This window comes from Oncorhynchus masou, chromosome 13, assembly GCF_036934945.1.
Source record: "Oncorhynchus masou masou isolate Uvic2021 chromosome 13, UVic_Omas_1.1, whole genome shotgun sequence".
NCBI classification, from domain to species: Eukaryota; Metazoa; Chordata; class Actinopteri; order Salmoniformes; family Salmonidae; genus Oncorhynchus; species Oncorhynchus masou.
The window spans coordinates 97,108,596-97,131,571 of NC_088224.1; the positions used below are offsets into that span (position 1 = coordinate 97,108,596).

The 22,976-nt window shown below is 46.9% G+C and overlaps 1 protein-coding gene across 1 annotated transcript in view; it reads left to right on the forward strand.

Moving 5' to 3' along the window:
* The window catches only part of LOC135553495 (short transient receptor potential channel 6-like), a 72,736-nt gene extending 70,866 nt beyond the window's left edge, over positions 1-1,870 (forward strand). Inside the window, exon 14 of the mRNA XM_064985595.1 lies at positions 1,719-1,870. Coding sequence (XP_064841667.1) covers positions 1,719-1,870 — 152 coding nt within the window. The remainder of the gene's footprint in view (positions 1-1,718) is intronic.
* The last annotated feature ends 21,106 nt before the right edge of the window (positions 1,871-22,976 follow it).

The following is a 22,976-nucleotide window of genomic DNA, read 5'->3' on the forward strand; positions in this document are numbered from 1 at the left end:
CACAGAGGAACTCTAGAGCTCTGTCAGAGTGACCATCTGGTTCTTGGTAATCTGACGAAGGCCCTTCTCCCCAGATTGATCAGTATGGCCGGTCGGCCAGCTCTCATTCTTCCATTTAAGGATGATGGAGGCCACTGTGTTCTTGGGGACCTTCAATGCTGCAGAATTGTTTTGTGTGACCTTTCCCAGATCTGTGCCTCGACACAATCATGTCTCGGAGCTGTCTGGACAATTCCTTCGACCTCATGGGTTGGTTTTTGCTCTGACATGCACTGTCAACTGTGGGATCTTTATATAGACAGGTGACATCCTTTCCAAATCATGTCCAATCTATTGAATTTACCACAGGTGGACTCCAATCATGTTGTAGAAACATCTCAAGGATGATCAATGTTGCGTCTCATAGTAAAGGGTCTGAATACAGTTTCAGTTTTATATTTAATACATTTGCTAAAATTATTAAAAGCCTGCTGTCACTTCATCATTATTGTCACGCCCTGATCTTAGAGATCCTTTTTATTCTCTATGTTTGGTTAGGTCAGGGTATGACTCGGGTGGGAAAGTCTATGTTTTCTATTTCTTTGTTTTTGGCTTTGTGTGTGTGTGTGTGTGTGTGTGTGTGTGTGTGTGTGTGTGTGTGTGTGTGTGTGTGTGTGTGTGTGTGTGTGTGTGTGTGTGTGTGTGTGTGTTTGTGTGTGTGTGTGTGTGGTTCCCAATCAGAGGCAGCTGTCTGTAGTTGTCTCTGATTGGGGATCACATATCAGTTGTCATTTTCCTTTTGGGTTTTGTGGCATCTTCTTCTCTGTTTAGTGTCTTTACCTGACAAAGCTGTGTGCTTTCATTTTTGCGTTTGTTATTTTTGTTTGAGTGTTTTTGAATAAAGTATCATGAACACTTTCTACGCTGTGCTTTGGTCCACTCTTCCTTCTACCAACGAGAACCCTAACAATTATGGTGTATCGTGTGTAGATTGCTGAGGATTTGTTTTTATTTAATCCATTTTAGAATAAGTCTGTAACGTAACAAAATGTGGAAAAAGTCAAGGGGTCTGAACACTGAGGCATCTACATATGAAAATGGGTAAAGATTATTGAAGTGACTCGTCTTCCATAGTGATGCATTGGGCCTGGCTTGCCAGTGCAGAACCAGCTAGATGTTTTTAGCCAATCAGAGGTTGCATGATCAGCTCATTGCACAGAGGGTGGGGCGAGTGGGCACCTGCTGATTGGCTGAGGAGAGTAGGAGAGCCAAACATAAACAAGTCGGTAAACAACACAGTGAATGAAATAGTTCCGTAGCTCAGTAGCTACTCAGCAGGGGGAAGTGGATACATATGTATTCAGTTGTTTTACTGTGTATTAGGCAATTAGGACGTAGGGGTTGTGGACAATATAGCGCGGCAGAGGGCTGTTCTGGATGTAGACCATCAGCATCCAAATGACCTGTTTTTTAAAGCAACAGACAGACACAACATCTACCTGTAGCCACCGGTTCTGGATGTAGACCATCAGCATCCAAATGACCTGTTTTATAAAGCAACAGAGGGCCTACGGGCTGCAGTTTGAGTTCTCCCAAGGGATAAATCCATTCTATAAATTCATTGCAGATCATCTGTCAGCTGACTGAATGAGGGACAAATTCAATATCCCCCCCCAAAAAATGTATGAATGCAGTCTGTACCCCTCATTTTGACCTCTTCCCCCATCTCTGTCTCCCAGGAGAGCTGAAGGAGATTAAACATGACATCTCTAGTTTACGCTACGAACTCCTGGAGCAGAAGAACCACAACATGGAGGAGTTAGCTGAGCTGATCCGGAGACTGGGAGAGAAGACACCTGCCGAACACCAGCCACATACGCTGAACATATAAAACACCTATTTCCATGACGTAGACTGAGTCCAGGTGAAAGTTATCATCTCTTATTGATGTCACTTGTTAAATCCACTTCAATCAGTGTAGATGAAGGGGAGGAGACGGGTTAAAGAAGGATTTTTAAGCCTTGAGACAATTGAGACATGGATTGTGTCTGTGTGCCATTCAGAGGAAGACAAAAATATTTAACTGCCTTTGAACAGGGTATGGTAGTAGGTGCCAGGAGCACCGGTTTGTGTCAAGAACTGCAACGCTGCTGGGTTTTTCACACTCAACAGTTTCCCGTGTGTATCAAGAACGGTCCACCACCCAAAGGACATCCAGCCAACTTCACACAACTATGGGATGTATTGGAGTCAACATGGGCCAGCATCCCTGTGGAACACTTTCCACACCTTGTAGAGTCCATACCCTCACTAATTGAGGGCAAAGAAGGGGAGCAGGGGTTTCAGAGGAAGGTGTTCTTAATGTTTGGTATACTCAGTGTGTAAGAGGTCTAATGTCCCAGTCGACTCCAGAAACAATATCATCCCCACTGTTTATTCAATGCAAAGGTCAAATGAATGAATTCTTTTAGGTGAGTAATCCAGAAACTCATAATGGGATTTTGCTGGATTGTCTCTTGGTGACACGTCCTGACAGGACTCTAAATGCAGGTGCTCTTCCTGTTTCAGTGATCCATCATCTCCTGGGATTGGATAATGAACATACCTAAAGTACCACCCACATAGATTCATTTAAAACAATGTACAAATGTAGATATATATATTCTTTCATGTTCTTTCATCGATGACTTGATATCCAGAAACTGGCAAAGATTCTAACTAAAATACATGGGATTACTTTCTCACTGAATTCGCAAGGGTATGTAATGAAGTGAAAGTTAAAGGAGTCAGACAAAGGGATAAAGCCTGGGAGTCCTATAGAACATAAAGAAACACCAGTAAAATCAGCTATAATGACCATTAGGCTGGGGGGCGAAGGAGTGCAAACCTAGTACGTAAGGGACCGGTGGACTCAGAGGTTAAAGGTGATGAAGATGCTAGAGGTGTGATTCAGGAAGGGGTGTGATACGGCCTTTTTAGGGGAGGGACTAGGAAGACAGTTAGAAACATACATCACGGTACATTTTGGTAGTCATTATCGTAGTCATTTTGGTAGTCATTATCATAGTCGTTTTGGTAGTTATTATCATAGTCATTATGGTAGTCATTTTGGGTAGTCATTATCGTAGTCATTTTGGTAGCCATTATCGTAGTCGATTTGGGTAAACATTATCATAGTCATTTTGGTGGTCATTGTCAGTCATTCGGGTAGTGATTATCATAGTCAATTTGGGTAGTCATTATCGGTAGACATTATCAGAGTCATTATGGGTAGTCATTATCATAGTCATTTTGTTAGTCATTTTGCAGTCATAATATGGTAAGTATACTTGAAACTTGTATCTCATTATTGTAACGGTTTTATATTGATTCATGTTTAATAAAAAAAAAGATAAACACGAACACCACAAAACATAAACGTGGAAAACCAAAAACAGCCCTATCTGGTGCAAACACAGAGACAGGAACAATCACCACCAACACACAGTGAAACCCAGGCTACCTAAGTATGATTCTCAATCAGAGACAACTAATGACACCTGCCTCTGATTGAGAACCATACTAGGCCGAAACATAGAAATACCCAAATCATAGAAAAACAAACAGACTGCCCACCCCAACTCACGCCCTGACCATACTAAATAATGTCAAAACAAAGGAAATAAAGGTCAGAACGTGACAATTATGGTGTGCACTGTGTGCTATTTATAGCACATACGACGAGCGTCAGAGTTGATTTAGTAGGATTCAATCTTAGTCATGTAATGATGCTTTGCACTGTGCGCTATTTGTACAACACAGTGTTTCTTGGTAGTCTGAAACAATCTACCGTTGAAACAAAGGTCACACATATGGTTAAAAAACACAAGACAACTTAAATATAATGTCACCGGAGGGGTGTTTTATGGCTCATAACCAACTGGGCTATTTTGTATTTTTTTCACATTGTTTGTAACTTATTTTGTAACTTATTTTGTACATAATGTTGCTGCTACCGTCTCTTATGACCGTAAAGAGCTTCTGGGCATCAGAAAAGGGATTACTCACCTCGAACGGGGTGAGTAATGAGTCCGGCATGAAGGATGTACTGCTTTGTCGAGACAAGGCCCAAATCCCTGTCATCCGAGGGGAAGAAAAGACAGAGGAAGAGGGGGAGGAGGGGGAGGAGGGTGACTTTGCAGACGACTAGGTAAACCACCACTTCCCTGCACATTATTGGAAAACAAACTGGAAGATCTACGATTAGGTCTATCCTACCAACGGGACATTAAAAATTGTATTATCTTATGTTATCTTATGTTTCCCCGAGACGTGGCTGAATGACGACACAGATAATATAGAGCTGGCTGGCATCTCAGTGCATTGGCAGGACAGCTCAGCTAAGTCTGGTAAGACGAGGGATGGGGAGTGTGTCTATTTGTCAATAGCTGCTGGTGCGCAATGTCTAATATTAAAGAAGTCTTGAGTATTGCTCACCTGAGGTAGAATACCTCATGATAAGCTGTAGACCACACTATCTACCAAGAGAGTTCACATCTATACATCTATATTATACATCTATATTATTCGTAGCCATCTATTTACCAACACAAACCGATGCTGGCACTAAGACGGCACTCAATGAGCTCTATAAGGCCATAAGCAAACAGGAAAACGCTCATCCAGAGGCGGCGCTCCTAGTGGCCGGGGACTTCAATGCAGGAAAACCTATTCTGTTTTACTTCATTTCTATCAGCATGTTAAATGTGTTTCCTGAGGAAATAAAACTCTAGACCACCTTTACTCCGCACACAGAGACACATACAAACCTCTCCCTCCATTTGGCATATCTGACCATAATTATATCATCCTGATTCCTGCTTACAAGCAAAAACTAAAGTGGGAAGTACCAGATAGTGGTCAGATGATTCGGACGCTATGCTACAGGACTGTTTTGCACAGATTGGAATATGTTCCGGAATTCATCGGTGGCATTGAGGAATATACCACCTCAGTCACTGGCTTCATCAATAAGTGTATCGACGTCGTTGTCCCCACAGTGACCGTACGCACATTTCCCAACCAGAAGCCATGGATTACAGGCAAAATCCTCACCGAGTTAAAGGCTAGAGCTGCCGCTTTCAAGCAGCGAGACACTAATCCGGTCGCTTATAAGAAATCCCGCTATGCCCTCAGGCGAACCATCAAACAAGCAAAAGCATCAATACATGACTAAGATTGAATCCTACTACACCAACTCTGACGCTCGTGGCAAGGCTTAAAAAATATTACGGACTACAAAGGGAAACCCAGCCATGAGCTAAATGCATTTTATGCTCGCTTTGAGGCAAGCAACACTGAAGCAGGCATGGGAGAACCAGCTGTTCCGGATGACTGTGTGATCACGCTCTCCATAGCCGATGTGAGCAAGACCTTTAAACAGATCAACATTCACTAAGCTGCGGGGCCAGACGGATTACCAGGATGTGTACTCAAAGCATGCGTGGATCAACTGGCATGTGTCCTCACTGACATCTTCAACCTCTTCCTGACCGAGTCTACCTACATGTTTGAAACAGACCACCATAGTTCCTGTGCCCAAGAGAGCGAAGGTAACCTGCCTAAATTACTACCGCCTCATAGCACTCACATCGGTAGCCTTGAAGTGCTTTGAAAGGCTGGCCATGGCTCACATCAACGTCATCATGCCGGAAACCCGAGACTCACTCCAATTCGCATACCGCCCCAACACATCCACAGATGACACAATCTCAATCGCACTCCACACTGCCCTTTCCCACCCACACAAAAGGAACACCTATGTGAGAATGCTGTTCATTGACTACAGCCCAGTGTTTAACACCATAGTGCCCTCAAAGCTCATCACTAAGCTAAGGACCCTGGAACTAAACACCTCCCTCTGCAACTGGATCCTGGACTTCCTGACGGGCCGCCCCCAGGTGGTAAGGGTAGGCAACAACACATTTGCTACGCTGCTTAGTCCCCTCCTGTACTCCCTGTTCACCCACAACTGCACGGCCAGGCACAACTTCAACACCATCATTACATTTGCTGACGACACAACAGTGGTAGGCCTGATCACCGACAACGATGAGACAGCCTATAGGGAGGAGGTCAGAGACCTGGCAGTGTGGTGCCAGGACAACATCCTCTCCCTCAATGTGAGCAAGACAAAGGAGATGATTGTGGACTACAGGAAAAGTGGGGCCGAACAGGCCCCCATTAACATCGACAGGGTTGTAGTGGAGCAGAAAAGGGAGGGCTGATCTGACTTTTTCAGAAAGTATTCACCAAGTATTCCCACAAGTGGGAATAAAATGGATTAAATTGTCATTATTTGGCAATGATCTACACAAATCAAAGGTATTTATATAGTCCTTCTTACATCAGCTGACCAATGAGGGGTAGCCAGGCCTCTTCTGGCTTTTTTAATTGACCTTTTATTTAATTAGGCAAGTCAGTTAAGAACAAATTCTTATTTTCAATGACTGCCTAGGAACAGTGGGTTAACTGCCTGTTCAGGGGCAGCATGACAGATTTGTACCTTGTCAGCTTGGGGGTTTGAACTTGCAACCTTCCGGTTACTAGTCCACCACTCTAACCACTAGGCTACCCTGCCGCGTGTCTCAATCATTGAGAGCATCTCTACCGCTCCTGCTGTCTCTAGAGAGTTGAAACCAGCAGATCTGGGACAGGTAGCACGTCCGGTGAACAGGACAGGGTAGCCTAGGCCACAGGCAGAACAGTTGAAACTGGAGCACAAAACACTCTGATGTCAAAATGGAACATAGGTATAAAAATTTTAAAAATACTAAATCATATCTTGATTAGATACAGTCGGAAGTTTACATACACCTAAGCCAAATACATTTAAACTCAGTTTTTCACAATTCCTGACATTTAACCCCAGTAAAAATTCCCTGTCTTAGGTCAGTTAGGATCACCACTTTATTTTAAGAAGGTGAAATGTCAGAATGATAGTAGAGAGAATGATTAATTTCAGATTTTAGTTCTTTCATCACATTCCCAGTGGGTCAGAGGTTTACATACTCTCAATTAGTATTTGGTAGTATTGCCTTTAAATTGATTAACTTGGGTCAAATGTTTCGGGTTGACTTCCACAAGCTTCCCACAATAAGTTGGGTTAATTTTGGCCCATTCCTCCTGACAGAGCTGGTGTAACTGAGTCAGGTTTATAGTCCTCCTTCCTCGCACACTCTTTTTCAGTTGTGCCCACAAATTCTCTATGTGATTGAGGTCAGGGCTTTGTGGTGGCCACTCCAATACCTTGACTTTGACCTTAATCCATTTTGCCACAACTTTGGAAGTATGCTTGGGGTCATTGTCCATTTGGAAGACCCATTTGCGACCAAGCTTTAACTTCCTGACTGATGTCTTGAGATGTTGCCCCCTGTGCTTCACGGTTGGGATGGTGTTCTTTGGCTTGTAAGCCAAAGTGTAGTGTAGATATACCTGCTGGGTAGAGATACCAGTCAGAGAGGATACCTGCTGGGTAGATATACCTGCTGGGTTGAGATACCAGTGAGAGAGGATACCTGCTATGTAGAGATACCAGTCAGAGAGTAGACCTGCTGTGTAGAGATATCAGTCAGAGAGGATACCTGCTGGGGAGAGATACCAGTCAGAGAGTATATCTGCTGGGTAGAGATACTAGTGTGAGAGGATACCTGCTGGGTAGATATACCAGTCAGAGAGTATACCTGCTGGGTAGAGATACCAGTCAGAGAGGATACCTGCTGGGTATAGATACCAGTGAGAGAGGATACCTGCTGGGTATAGATACCAGTGAGAGAGGATACCTGCTGGGTAGAGATACTAGTGTGAGAGGATACCTGCTGGGTAGATATACCAGTCAGAGAGTATACCTGCTGGGTAGAGATACCAGTCAGAGAGGATACCTGCTGGGTAGAGATACCAGTCAGAGAGGATACCTGCTGGGTAGAGATACTAGTGTGAGAGGATACCTGCTGGGTAGATATACCTGCTGTGTAGAGATACCAGTCAGAGAGGATACCTGCTGGGTAGAGATACCAGTCAGAGAGGATACCTGCTGGGTATAGATACCAGTGAGAGAGGATACCTGCTGGGTAGAGACACCAGTGAGAGAAGAAATCTGCTGGGTAGAGAAACTAGTGTGAGAGGATACCTGCTCGGTAGATATACCTGCTGTGTAGAGATATCAGTCAGAGAGGATACCTGCTGGGTAGAGGTACAGTTCAGAGAGGATATCTGCTGGGTAGATATACCTGCTGGATAGAGATACCAGTCAGAGAGTATACCTGCTGGGTACAGATACCTGCTGGGTAGAGATACCAGTGAGAGAGGATACCTGCAGGGTAGATATACCTGCTGAGTAGAGATACCAGTCAGAGAGGATACCTGCTGTGTAGATATACCTGCTGGGTAGAGATACCAGTCAGAGAGGATACCTGCTGGGTAGATATACCTGCTGGGTAGAGATACCAGTCAGAGAGGATACCTGCTGGGTAGAGATACCAGTCAGAGAGGATACCTGCTGGGTAGAGATACCAGTCAGAGAGGATATCTGCTGGGTAGATATACCTGCTGGGTAGAGATACCAGTCAGAGAGTATACATGCTGGGTAGAGATACCAGTGAGAGAGGATACCTGCTGGGTAGAAATACCTGCTGGGCAGAGATACCATTCAGAGAGGATACCTGCTGTGTAGATATACATGTTGGTTAGAGATACCAGTGAGAGAGGATACCTGCTGGGTAGAGATACCAGTCAGAGAGTATACCTGCTGGGTTGAGATACCAGTCAGAGAGGATAGCTGCTGGGTAGATATACCTGCTGTGTAGAGATACCAGTCAGAGAGTATACCTGCTGGGTAGAGATACCAGTCAGAGAGTATAACTGCTGGGTAGAGATACCAGTCAGAGAGGATACCTGCTGGGTAGAGATACCAGTCAGAGAGGATACCTGCTGTGTAGATATACCTGCTGGGTAGAGATACCAGTCAGAGAGGATACCTGCTGGGTAGATATACCTGCTGTGTAGAGTTACAAGTCAGAGAGGATACCTGCTGGGTAGAGGTACAGTTCAGAGAGGATATCTGCTGGGTAGATATACCTGCTGTGTAGAGTTACAAGTCAGAGAGGATACCTGCTGGGTAGAGGTACAGTTCAGAGAGGATACCTGCTGGGTAGATATACCTGCTGTGTAGAGTTACAAGTCAGAGAGGATACCTGCTGGGTAGAGGTACAGTTCAGAGAGTATAACTGCTGGGTAGAGATACCAGTCAGAGAGGATACCTGCTGGGTAGAGATACCAGTCAGAGAGTATACCTGCTGGGTACAGATACCTGCTGGGTAGAGATACCAGTGAGAGAGGATACCTGCAGGGTAGATATACCTGCTGAGTAGAGATACCAGTCAGAGAGGATACCTGCTGTGTAGATATACCTGCTGGGTAGAGATACCAGTCAGAGAGGATACCTGCTGGGTAGATATACCTGCTGGGTAGAGATACCAGTCAGAGAGGATACCTGCTGGGTAGAGATACCAGTCAGAGAGGATACCTGCTGGGTAGAGATACCAGTCAGAGAGGATATCTGCTGGGTAGATATACCTGCTGGGTAGAGATACCAGTCAGAGAGTATACATGCTGGGTAGAGATACCAGTGAGAGAGGATACCTGCTGGGTAGAAATACCTGCTGGGCAGAGATACCATTCAGAGAGGATACCTGCTGTGTAGATATACATGTTGGTTAGAGATACCAGTGAGAGAGGATACCTGCTGGGTAGAGATACCAGTCAGAGAGTATACCTGCTGGGTTGAGATACCAGTCAGAGAGGATAGCTGCTGGGTAGATATACCTGCTGTGTAGAGATACCAGTCAGAGAGTATACCTGCTGGGTAGAGATACCAGTCAGAGAGTATAACTGCTGGGTAGAGATACCAGTCAGAGAGGATACCTGCTGGGTAGAGATACCAGTCAGAGAGGATACCTGCTGTGTAGATATACCTGCTGGGTAGAGATACCAGTCAGAGAGGATACCTGCTGGGTAGATATACCTGCTGGGTAGAGTTACAAGTCAGAGAGGATACCTGCTGGGTAGATATACCTGCTGGGTAGAGATACCAGTCAGAGAGGATACCTGCTGGGTAGAGATACCAGTCAGAGAAGATACCTACTGTGTAGATATACCTGCTGGGTAGAGATACCAGTCAGAGAGGATACCTGCTGGGTAGATATACCTGCTGGGTTGAGATACCAGTGAGAGAGGATACCTGCTATGTAGAGATACCAGTCAGAGAGTAGACCTGCTGTGTAGAGATATCAGTCAGAGAGGATACCTGCTGGGGAGAGATACCAGTCAGAGAGTATATCTGCTGGGTAGAGATACTAGTGTGAGAGGATACCTGCTGGGTAGATATACCAGTCAGAGAGTATACCTGCTGGGTAGAGATACCAGTCAGAGAGGATACCTGCTGGGTATAGATACCAGTGAGAGAGGATACCTGCTGGGTATAGATACCAGTGAGAGAGGATACCTGCTGGGTAGAGATACTAGTGTGAGAGGATACCTGCTGGGTAGATATACCAGTCAGAGAGTATACCTGCTGGGTAGAGATACCAGTCAGAGAGGATACCTGCTGGGTAGAGATACCAGTCAGAGAGGATACCTGCTGGGTAGAGATACTAGTGTGAGAGGATACCTGCTGGGTAGATATACCTGCTGTGTAGAGATACCAGTCAGAGAGGATACCTGCTGGGTAGAGATACCAGTCAGAGAGGATACCTGCTGGGTAGAGATACCAGTGAGAGAGGATACCTGCTGGGTATAGATACTAGTGTGAGAGGATACCTGCTGGGTAGATATACCTGCTGTGTAGAGATACCAGTCAGAGAGGATACCTGCTGGGTAGAGGTACCAGTCAGAGAGGATATCTGCTGGGTAGATATACCTGCTGGATGGAGATACCAGTCAGAGAGTATACCTGCTGGGTATAGATACCTGCTGGGTAGAGAAACCAGTGAGAGAGGATACCTGCAGGGTAGATATACCTGCTGAGTAGAGATACCAGTCAGAGAGGATACCTGCTGTGTAGAGATACTAGTGTGAGAGGATACCTGCTGGGTAGATATACCAGTCAGAGAGTATACCTGCTGGGTAGAGATGCCAGTGAGAGAGGATACCTGTTGGGTAGAGATACCAGTGAGAGAGGATACCTGCTGGCTAAAGATACCAGTGAGAGAGGATACCTGCTGGGTAGATATACCTGCTGTGTAGAGATACCAGTCAGAGAGGATACCTGCTGGGTAGAGATACCAGTCAGAGAGGATACCTGCTGGGTAGAGATACCAGTGAGAGAGGATACCTGCTGGGTAGAGATACCAGTGAGAGAGGATACCTGCTGGGTAGAGATACTAGTGTGAGAGGATACCTGCTGGGTAGATATACCTGCTGTGTAGAGATACCAGTCAGAGAGGATACCTGCTGGGTAGAGGTACAGTTCAGAGAGGATATCTGCTGGGTAGATATACCTGCTGGATAGAGATACCAGTCAGAGAGTATACCTGCTGGGTACAGATACCTGCTGGGTAGAGATACCAGTGAGAGAGGATACCTGCAGGGTAGATATACCTGCTGAGTAGAGATACCAGTCAGTGAGGATACCTGCTGTGTAGATATACCTGCTGGGTAGAGATACCAGTCAGAGAGGATACCTGCTGGGTAGATATACCTGCTGGGTAGAGATACCAGTCAGAGAGGATACCTGCTGGGTAGAGATACCAGTCAGAGAGGATACCTGCTGGGTATCATCCAACACTTCCCACACTGCCCCTACTCGGATGGTATCGCGCCGTCCCAACCTTCGCTCTCTCTCCCCCGCTACTCTCTCCTCTTCCATCCTATCATCTCTTCCCTCTGCTCATACCTTCTCCAACCTTTCTCCTGATTCTGCCTCCTCAACCCTCCTCTCTTCCCTTTCTGCATCCTTTGACTCTCTATGTCCCCTATCCTCCAGGCCGGCTCGGTCCTCCCCTCCCGCTCCGTGGCTCGATGACTCATTGCGAGCTCACAGAACAGAGCTCCGGGCAGCTGAGCGGAAATGGAGGAAAACTCGCCTCCCTGCGGACCTGGCATCCTTTCACTCCCTCCTCTCTACATTTTCCTCCTCTGTCTCTGCTGCTAAAGCCACTTTCTACCACTCTAAATTCCAAGCATCTGCCTCTAACCCTAGGAAGCTCTTTGCCACCTTCTCCTCCCTCCTGAATCCTCCTCCCCCTCCCCCCCTCCTCCCTCTCTGCAGATGACTTCGTCAACCATTTTGAAAAGAAGGTCGACGACATCCGATCCTCGTTTGCTAAGTCAAACGACACCGCTGGTTCTGCTCACACTGCCCTACCCTGTGCTCTGACCTCTTTCTCCCTCTCTCTCCAGATGAAATCTCGCTTCTTGTGACGGCCGGCCGCCCAACAACCTGCCCGCTTGACCCTATCCCCTCCTCTCTTCTCCAGACCATTTCCGGGGACCTTCTCCCTTACCTCACCTCGCTCATCAACTCATCCCTGACCGCTGGCTACGTCCCTTCCGTCTTCAAGAGAGCGAGAGTTGCACCCCTTCTGAAAAAACCTACACTCGATCCCTCCGATGTCAACAACTACAGACCAGTATCCCTTCTTTCTTTTCTCTCCAAAACTCTTGAACGTGCCGTCCTTGGCCAGCTCTCCCGCTATCTCTCTCAGAATGACCTTCTTGATCCAAATCAGTCAGGTTACAAGACTAGTCATTCAACTGAGACTGCTCTTCTCTGCATCACGGAGGCGCTCCGCACTGCTAAAGCTAACTCTCTCTCCTCTGCTCTCATCCTTCTAGACCTATCGGCTGCCTTCGATACTGTGAACCATCAGATCCTCCTCTCCACCCTCTCCGAGTTGGGCATCTCCGGCGCGGCCCACGCTTGGATTGCGTCCTACCTGACAGGTCGCTCCTACCAGGTGGCGTGGCGAGAATCTGTCTCCTCGCCACGCGCTCTCACCACTGGTGTCCCCCAGGGCTCTGTTCTAGGCCCTCTCCTATTCTCGCTATACACCAAGTCACTTGGCTCTGTCATAACCTCACATGGTCTCTCCTATCATTGCTATGCAGACGACACACAATTAATCTTCTCCTTTCCCCTTCTGATGACCAGGTGGCGATCGCATCTCTGCATGTCTGGCAGACATATCAGTGTGGATGACGGATCACCACCTCAAGCTGAACCTCGGCAAGACGGAGCTGCTCTTCCTCCCGGGGAAGGACTGCCCGTTCCATGATCTCGCCATCACGGTTGACAACTCCATTGTGTCCTCCTCCCAGAGCGCTAAGAACCTTGGCGTGATCCTGGACAACACCCTGTCGTTCTCAACCAACATCATGGCGGTGGCCCGTTCCTGTAGGTTCATGCTCTACAACATCCGCAGAGTACGACCCTGCCTCACACAGGAAGCGGCGCAGGTCCTAATCCAGGCACTTGTCATCTCCCGTCTGGATTACTGCAACTCGCTGTTGGCTGGGCTCCCTGCCTGTGCCATTAAACCCCTACAACTCATCCAGAACGCCGCAGCCCGTCTGGTGTTCAACCTTCCCAAGTTCTCTCACGTCACCCCGCTCCTCCGCTCTCTCCACTGGCTTCCAGTTGAAGCTCGCATCCGCTACAAGACCATGGTGCTTGCCTACGGAGCTGTGAGGGGAACGGCACCGCACTACCTCCAGGCTCTGATCAGGCCCTACACCCAAGCAAGGGCACTGCGTTCATCCACCTCTGGCCTGCTCGCCTCCCTACCATTGAGGAAGTACAGTTCCCGCTCAGCCCAGTCAAAACTGTTCGCTGCTCTGGCCCCCCAATGGTGGAACAAACTCCCTCACGACGCCAGGACAGCGGAGTCAATCACCACCTTCCGGAGACACCTGAAACCCCACCTCTTCAAGGAATACCTAGGATAGGATAAGTAATCCTTCTCACCACCCCCCCCCTTAATGATTTAGATGCACTATTGTAAAGTGGCTGTTCCACTGGATGTCAGAAGGTGAATTCACCAATTTGTAAGTCGCTCTGGATAAGAGCGTCTGCTAAATGACTTAAATGTAAATGTAAATGTAGATATACCAGTCAGAGAGGATACCTGCTGTGTAGAGATACCAGTGAGAGAGGATACCTGCTGGGTAGAGATACCAGTCAGAGAGGATATCTGCTGGGTAGATATACCTGCTGGGTAGAGATACCAGTCAGAGAGTATACATGCTGGGTAGAGATACCAGTGAGAGAGGATACCTGCTGGGTAGAAATACCTGCTGGGCAGAGATACCATTCAGAGAGGATACCTGCTGTGTAGATATACATGTTGGTTAGAGATACCAGTGAGAGAGGATACCTGCTGGGTAGAGATACCTGCTGGGTAGAGATACCAGTGAGAGAGGATACCTGCTGGGTAGAGATACCAGTCAGAGAGTATACCTGCTGGGTTGAGATACCAGTCAGAGAGGATAGCTGCTGGGTAGATATACCTGCTGTGTAGAGATACCAGTCAGAGAGTATACCTGCTGGGTAGAGATACCAGTCAGAGAGTATAACTGCTGGGTAGATATACCTGCTGGATAAAGATACCAGTCAGAGAGGATTCCTGCTGAGTAGAGATACCAGTGAGAGAGGATACCTGCTGGGTAGATATACCAGTCAGAGAGGATTCCTGCTGAGTAGAGATACCAGTGAGAGAGTATACCTGCTGGGTAGAGATACCAGTGAGAGAGGATACCTGCTGGGTAGAAATACCTGCTGGGCAGAGATACCAGTCAGAGAGGATATCTGCTGGGTAGATATACCAGTCAGAGAGGATACCTGCTGGGTTGAGATACCAGTTAGAGAGGATACCTGCTGGGTAGAGATACCAGTCAGAGAGGTTACCTGCTGGGTAGAGATACCAGTCAGAGAGGATACCTGCTGTGTAGAGATACCAGTCAGAGAGGGTACCTGCTGGGTAGATATACCTGCTGGTTAGAGATACCAGTCAGAGACTATAAGTGCTGGGTAGAGATACCAGTCAGAGAGGATACCTGCTGGGTAGAGATACCAGTCAGAGAGGATACCTGCTGGGTAGAGATACCAGTCAGAGAGGATACCTGCTGTGTAGAGATACCAGTCAGAGAGGATACCTGCTGGGTAGAAATACCTGCTGGGTAGATATACCAATCAGAGAGTATACCTGCTGTGTAGAGATACCAGTCAGAGAGGATACCTGCTGGGTAGAGATACCAGTCAGAGAGGTTACCTGCTGGGTAGATATACCAGTCAGAGAGGATTCCTGCTGAGTAGAGATACCAGTGAGAGAGTATACCTGCTGGGTAGAGATACCAGTGAGAGAGGATACCTGCTGGGTAGAAATACCTGCTGGGCGGAGATACCAGTCAGAGAGGATATCTGCTGGGTAGATATACCTGCTGGGTAGAGATACCAGTCAGAGAGTATACCTGCTGGGTAGAGATACCAGTGAGAGAGGATACCTGCTGGGTAGAAATACCTGCTGGGCAGAGATACCATTGAGAGAGGATACCTGCTGTGTAGATATACATGTTGGTTAGAGATACCAGTGCGAGAGGATACCTGCTGGGTAGAGATACCTGCTGGGTAGAGATACCAGTTAGAGAGGATACCTGCTGGGTAGAGATACCAGTCAGAGAGTATACCTGCTGGGTAGAGATTCCAGTCAGAGAGGATTCCTGCTGCGTAGATATACCTGCTGTGTAGAGATACCAGTCAGAGAGTATACCTGCTGGGTAGAGATACCAGTCAGAGAGTATAACTGCTGGATAGAGATACCAGTCAGAGAGGACACCTGCTGGGTTGAGATACCAGTTAGAGAGGATACCTGCTGGGTAGAGATACCAGTCAGAGAGGTTACCTGCTGGGTAGAGATACCAGTCAGAGAGGATACCTGCTGTGTAGAGATACCAGTCAGAGAGGGTACCTGCTGGGTAGATATACCTGCTGGTTAGAGATACCAGTCAGAGACTATAAGTGCTGGGTAGAGATACCAGTCAGAGAGGATACCTGCTGGGTAGAGATACCAGTCAGAGAGGATACCTGCTGGGTAGAGATACCAGTCAGAGAGGATACCTGCTGTGTAGAGATACCAGTCAGAGAGGATACCTGCTGGGTAGAAATACCTGCTGGGTAGATATACCAATCAGAGAGTATACCTGCTGTGTAGAGATACCAGTCAGAGAGTATACCTGCTGGGTAGAGATACCAGTCAGAGAGGATACCTGCTGTGTAGAGATACCAGTCAGAGAGGATACCTGCTGGGTACACCCAAACAAGGGCACTGCGTTCATCCACCTCTGGCCTGCTCGCCTCCCTACCACTGAGGAAGTACAGTTCCCGCTCAGCCCAGTCAAAACTGTTCGCTGCTCTGGCCCCCCAATGGTGGAACAAACTCCCTCACGACGCCAGGACAGCAGAGTCAATCACCACCTTCCGGAGACACCTGAAACCCCACCTCTTCAAGGAATACCTAGGATAGGATAAAGTAATCCTTCTCACCCCCCCTTAAATGATTTAGATGCACTATTGTAAAGTGGCTGTTCCACTGGATGTCAGAAGGTGAATTCACCAATTTGTAAGTCGCTCTGGATAAGAGCGTCTGCTAAATGACTTAAATGTAATGTAAATGTAGAAATACCTGCTGGGTAGATATACCAATCAGAGAGTATACCTGCTTTGTAGAGATACCAGTCAGAGAGGATACCTGCTGGGTAGATATACCTGCTGGGTAGAGATACCAGTGAGAGAGTATACCTGCTGGGTAGAGTTACCAGTCAGAGAGTATAGCTGCTGTGTAGAGATACCAGTCAGAGAGGATACCTGCTGGGTAGAGATACCTGCTGTGTAGAGATACCAGTCAGAGAGTATACCTGCTGTGTAGAGATACCAGTCAGAGAGTATACCTGCTGGGTAGAGATACCAGTCAGAGAGGATAACTGCTGGGTAGAGATACCAGTCAGACAGGATACCTGCTGGGTAGAGATACCAGTCAGAGATTATACCTGCTGGGTAGAGATACCAGTCAGAGAGGATAACTGCTGGGTGTCGATACCTGCTGGGTAGAGATACCTGCTGGATAGAGATACCAGTCAGAGAGGATACCTGCTGGGTAGAGATACCAGTCAGAGAGGATACCTGCTGGGTAGAGATACCTGCTGGGTAGAGACACCTGCTGGATAGACATACCAGTCAGAGAGGATACCTGCTAGGTAGAGATACCAGTCAGAGAGTATACCTGATGGGTAGAGATACCTGCTGGGTAGAGATACCAGTCCTAGAGTATACCTGATGGGTAGAGATACCAGTCAGAGAGGATACCTGACTGGTAGATATACCAGTGAGAGAGGATACCTGCTGGGTAGAGATACCAGTCAGAGTGTATACCTGATGGGTAGAGATACCTGCTGGGTAGAGATACCAGTCAGAGAGTATACCTGCTGGGTAGATATACCTGCTGTGTAGAGATACCAGTAAGAGAGTATACCTGCTGGGTAGAGATACCAGTCAGAGAGTATAACTGATAGGTAGAGATTCCAGTCAGAGAGCACACCTGATGGGTAGAGATACCAGTCAGAGAGGATACCTGCTGGGTAGAGATACCAGCCAGAGAGAATACCTGCTGGGTAGATACACCTGCTGGATAGAGATACCAGTCAGAGAGGAAACCTGCTTGGTAGAGATACCAGTCAGAGTGTATACCTGATGCGTAGAGATACCTGCTGGGTAGAGATACCAGTCAGAGAGTATACCTGCTGGGTAGAGATACCAGTCAGAGAGTATAACTGCTAGGTAGAGATTCCAGTCAGAGAGCACACCTGATGGGTAGAGATACCAGTCAGAGAGGATACCTGCTGGGTAGAGGTACCAGTCAGAGAGTATACCTGCTGTGTAGAGATACCAGTCAGAGAGGATACCTGTTGGGTAGAGTTACCAGTCATAGTATACCTGCTGGGTAGAGATACCAGTCAGAGAGGATACCTGCTGGGTTGATAAACCTGCTGGGTAGAGATAACAGTGAGAGAGGATACCTGCTGGGTAGAGATACCAGTCAGAGAGGATACCTGCTGTGTAGAGATACCAGTCAGAGAGGATACCTGCTGTGTAGAGTTACCAGTCATAGTATACCTGCTGGGTAGAGATACCAGTCAGAGAGGATACCTGCTGGGTTGATATACCTGCTGGGTAGAGATACCAGTCAGAGAGTATACCTGCTGGGTAGATATACATGCTGGGTAGATATACCTGCTGGGTAGAGATACCAGTCAGAGAGGATACCTGCTGGTTAGATATACCTGCTGGGTAGATATACCTGCTGGGTAGAGATACCAGTCAGAGAGTATACCTGCTGGGTAGAGATACCAGTCAGGGAGGATACCTGCTGGGTAGAGATACCTGTTGGGTAGAGATACCAGTCAGAGAGGATACCTGCTGGGTAGAGATACCAGTCAGAGAGTATACCTGTTGCGTAGAGATACCTGCTGGGTCGAGATACCTGTTGGGTAGAGATACCAGTCAGAGAGTATACCTGCTGGGTAGAGATACCAGTCAGAGAGTATACCTGCTGGGTAGAGATACCAGTCAGAGAGGATACCTGCTGGGTAGAGATACCTGCTGGGTCGAGATACCAGTCAGAGAGTATATCTGCTGGGTAGAGATACTGGTAGGATGAGTCTAATCACAAACCTTGAAATCATGGTTGAAATTCATCAGATACAAATGTCATTATTTAATGTTGTGCAGTTATACACAGGCATAACTGAGAGTGTATAACGTCAATGTAGAGGTTCCTTCCAACACCTGGGATGAGGAGAACTAGGACATGTTCAGTCTGCCAACACATGGGATGAGGAGGACTAGGACATGTTCAGTCTGCCAACACCTGGGATGAGGAGAACTAGGACATGTTCAGTCTGCCAACACCTGGGATGAGGAGAACTAGGACATGTTCAGTCTGCCAACACCTGGGATGAGGAGAACTAGGACATGTTCAGTCTGCCAACACCTGGGATGAGGAGGACTAGGACATGTTCAGGCTGCCAACACCTGGGATGAGGAGAACGAGGACATGTTCAGGCTGCCAACACCTGGGATGAGGAGGAATAGGACATGTTCAGGCTGCCAACACCTGGGATGAGGAGGACTAGGACATGTTCAGTCTGCCAACACCTGGGATGAGGAGAACTAGGACATGTTCAGGCTGCCAACACCTGGGATGAGGAGGACTAGGACATGTTCAGTCTGCCAACACATGGGATGAGGAGGACTAGGACATGTTCAGGCTGCCAACACCTGGGATGAGGAGAACTAGGACATGTTCAGGCTGCCAACACCTGGGATGAGGAGAACTAGGACATGTTCAGCTGTTGCTAATAATCATTGCCCTTTGTCATTTCCATCACGTCATTCGTAGCGAAATGAGTCCAACAAACACCAACAACAAACACTATTATCATTGTTTAAATTCCCAACAACAATAAACCTTTTAAATTAAATATAACTGTCTCGACGTCTGTCTTTACTATAATGTAGTTAATTGTCTTCAAAATAAAGCCACCTATGTTGGCCACACGGTGGCACTGCTGTGACTGTTGTCGAACTCAACCTCAGTCTGTCAGCTCATCCATTCATTCTGAACAGTGGGAAGAAACTAAAGCTGAATCATAGTAGTTTCTTCAAAGTTAATTCACTTTCTTGGGAAAAGAAATGTCAGTGTAATGGTGTAATGTGAACGCCATTCATCTCCGTGAGGCATGTCTCTGTGTGGTTACTTTAGTGAGGAAATATTTTACTCCTTCCCACTTTTACTTTTTACCTCACACACTTGCTGTTCTGTAACACATGTTAGTACATCATCAGAAACAGGGTAGAAGACAAAACAATACTAATAGGACTGTATTAACTCCGTCTACAGTCTTCCATTCATCTTCTGCCCCAGATATACTGTTCTGTTCCCAAGTCCATCTACAGTCTTCCATTCATCTTCTGCCCCAGATACACTGTTCTGTTCCCAAGTCCGTCTACAGTCTTCCATTCATCTTCTGCCCCAGATATACTGTTCTGTTCCCAAGTCCGTCTACAGTCTTCCGTTCATCTTCTGCCCCAGATATACTGTTCTGTTCCCAAGTCCGTCTACAGTCTTCCATTCATCTTCTGCCCCAGATACACTGTTCTGTTCCCACAGCCCATTATACTTAGCTGTAACACAAGCCTCACAGATCACCCTGACCTCTCAGGTGGGTAACAGCTCACCCCATACTCCCCCTCCATACACACACACACACACACACACACACACACACACACACACACACACACACACACACACCAGGGATGGGACAGTCAATTCAGGAAGAAACTTGAAATATATTCAAAATATATAATTTTTAAATAGCATCTATTTTCAATTACTTCTCAATAAACTAAGAAGTAGAAGCTATTTCTTTCAAAAGTTTTTGCATTTTTTTTTCAATATTAAATTAAAGTCACTTCCAGAATTGACAGCTGTCAATTGAAATTGACCCCAGCCCTGAAACACAACCACGAGCAATGAGGTCATCAAGACTAGAGGTCACCCACAAGGCTCTATTTCCTCAGCTCTGTCAGGCAGCAGCAGAGACTGTTATCCTACAGTGAAGCCCTGGTCTAAAGTAGTGCTGTGGATAGAGTGCCATTTAGTATGCAACCAGTGTGGATGACAGGTGTGGCTGACAGACTGACCCATGGATGGGATGACTTTGACCTATGTCTGTCCGGGATGACCTTTGCCTTGTCTGAGCAATAACATTCCATAGGGCTAGGTAGTGTTTAGTGCAGACAGAAAGGACGCTAGGTAGTGTTTAGTGCAGACAGAAAGGACGCTAGGTAGTGTTTAGTGCAGACAGAAAGGACGCTAGGTAGTGTTTAGTGCAGACAGAAAGGACGCTAGGTAGTGTGTATTGCAGACAGAATAGACGCTAGGTAGTGTTTAGTGCAGACAGAAAGGACGCTATGTTGTGTTTAGTGCAGACAGAAAGGACGCTAGGTCGTGTGTATTGCAGACAGAAAGGACGCTAGGTAGTGTTTAGTGCAGACAGAGAGTACGCTAGGTAGTGTTTAGTGCAGACAGAGAGGACGCTAGGTAGTGTTTAGTGCAGACAGAGAGGACGCTAGGTAGTGTTTAGTGCAGACAGAGAGGACGCTAGGTAGTGTTTAGTGCAGACAGAGAGGACGCTAGGTAGTGTTTAGTGCAGACAGAGAGGACGCTAGGTAGTGTTTAGTGCAGACAGAGAGGACGCTAGGTAGTGTTTTGTGCAGACAGAGAGGACGCTAGGTAGTGTTTAGTGCAGACAGAGACAGTGTGGTTGGCTGGTGACAGATGTAACGGACAGACAGACATGGGATAGACTAGAACACAGTAGAATACAGTAGAACACAATAAAATACAGTAGAATACAGTAGAACACAATAAAATACAGTAGAATACAGTAGAACAGAATACTATATCACATCGGGTAATGTGCATTGTAACAAAGGGATGAGGTCATCAAGAAATCATGTGATGATGGTTTGACCTTTTAGAAGGCCTTTTGGTTCTAAAGATGATTCATAAATAAACCATCATTACTCAATCAACCACAATAGGGCACAAGTGGATCCATATCTAATTTCTCTACGGTACTTTGTCTTCTATTTGAAAAGGAAGAAAACACTTCCGCCTGTTGATTCAAACTCCCACAGATTCTCACAGAAAGATCCAATGATATTTATAGACTTGCGGGTTACACTGTTCTTACGTACGGTCAGTGTGTTTTTGTCATTTCAATATAACTTTATATCTAAAGCAAAGATATTATAGGATATGTCCCAAATGGCACCCAATGGGCCCTTGTCTAAAGTAGTGCACTATGTAGGGAAGAGGGTGCTATGGGCCCTGGTCTAAAGTAGTGCACTATACAGGGAAGAGGGTGCTATGGGCCCTGGTCTAAAGTAGTGCACTATACAGGGAAGTAGTACACTATACAGGGAAGAGGGTGCTATGGGCCCTGGTCTAAAGTGGTGCACTATACAGGGAAGAGGGTGCTATGGGCCCTGGTCTAAAGTAGTACACTATACAGGGAAGAGGGTGTTATGGGCCCTGGTCTAAAGTAGTGCACTATACAGGGAAGAGGGTGCTATGGGCCCTGGTCTAAAGTAGTACACTATACAGGGAAATAGTACACTATACAGGGAAGAGGGTGCTATGGGCCCTGGTCTAAAGTAGTGCACTATACAGGGAAGAGGGTGCTATGGGCCCTGGTCTAAAGTAATGCACTATACAGTGAAGAGGGTGCTATGGGCCCTGGTCTAAAGTAGTGCACTATACAGGGAAGAGGGTGCTATGGGCCCTGGTCTAAAGTAGTGCACTATACAGGGAAGAGGGTGCTATGGGCCCTGGTCTAAAGTAGTGCACTATACAGGGAAGAGGGTGCTATGGGCCCTGGTCTAAAGTAGTGCACTATACAGGGAAGAGGGTGCTATGGGCCCTGGTCTAAAGTAGTACACTATACAGGGAAGAGGGTGCTACGGGCCCTGGTCTAAAGTAGTGCACTATACAGGGAAGAGGGTGCTATGGGCCCTGGTCTAAAGTAGTGCACTATACAGGGAAGAGGGTGCTATGGGCCCTGGTCTAAAGTAGTACACTATACAGGGAAATAGTACACTATACAGGGAAGAGGGTGCTATGGGTCCTGGTCTAAAGTAGTGCACTATACAGGGAAGAGGGTGCTATGGGCCCTGGTCTAAAGTAGTGCACTATACAGGGAAGAGGGTGCTATGGGCCCTGGTCTAAAGTAATGCACTATACAGTGAAGAGGGTGCTATGGGCCCTGGTCTAAAGTAGTGCACTATACAGGGAAGAGGGTGCTATGGGCCCTGGTCTAAAGTAGTGCACTATACAGGGAAGAGG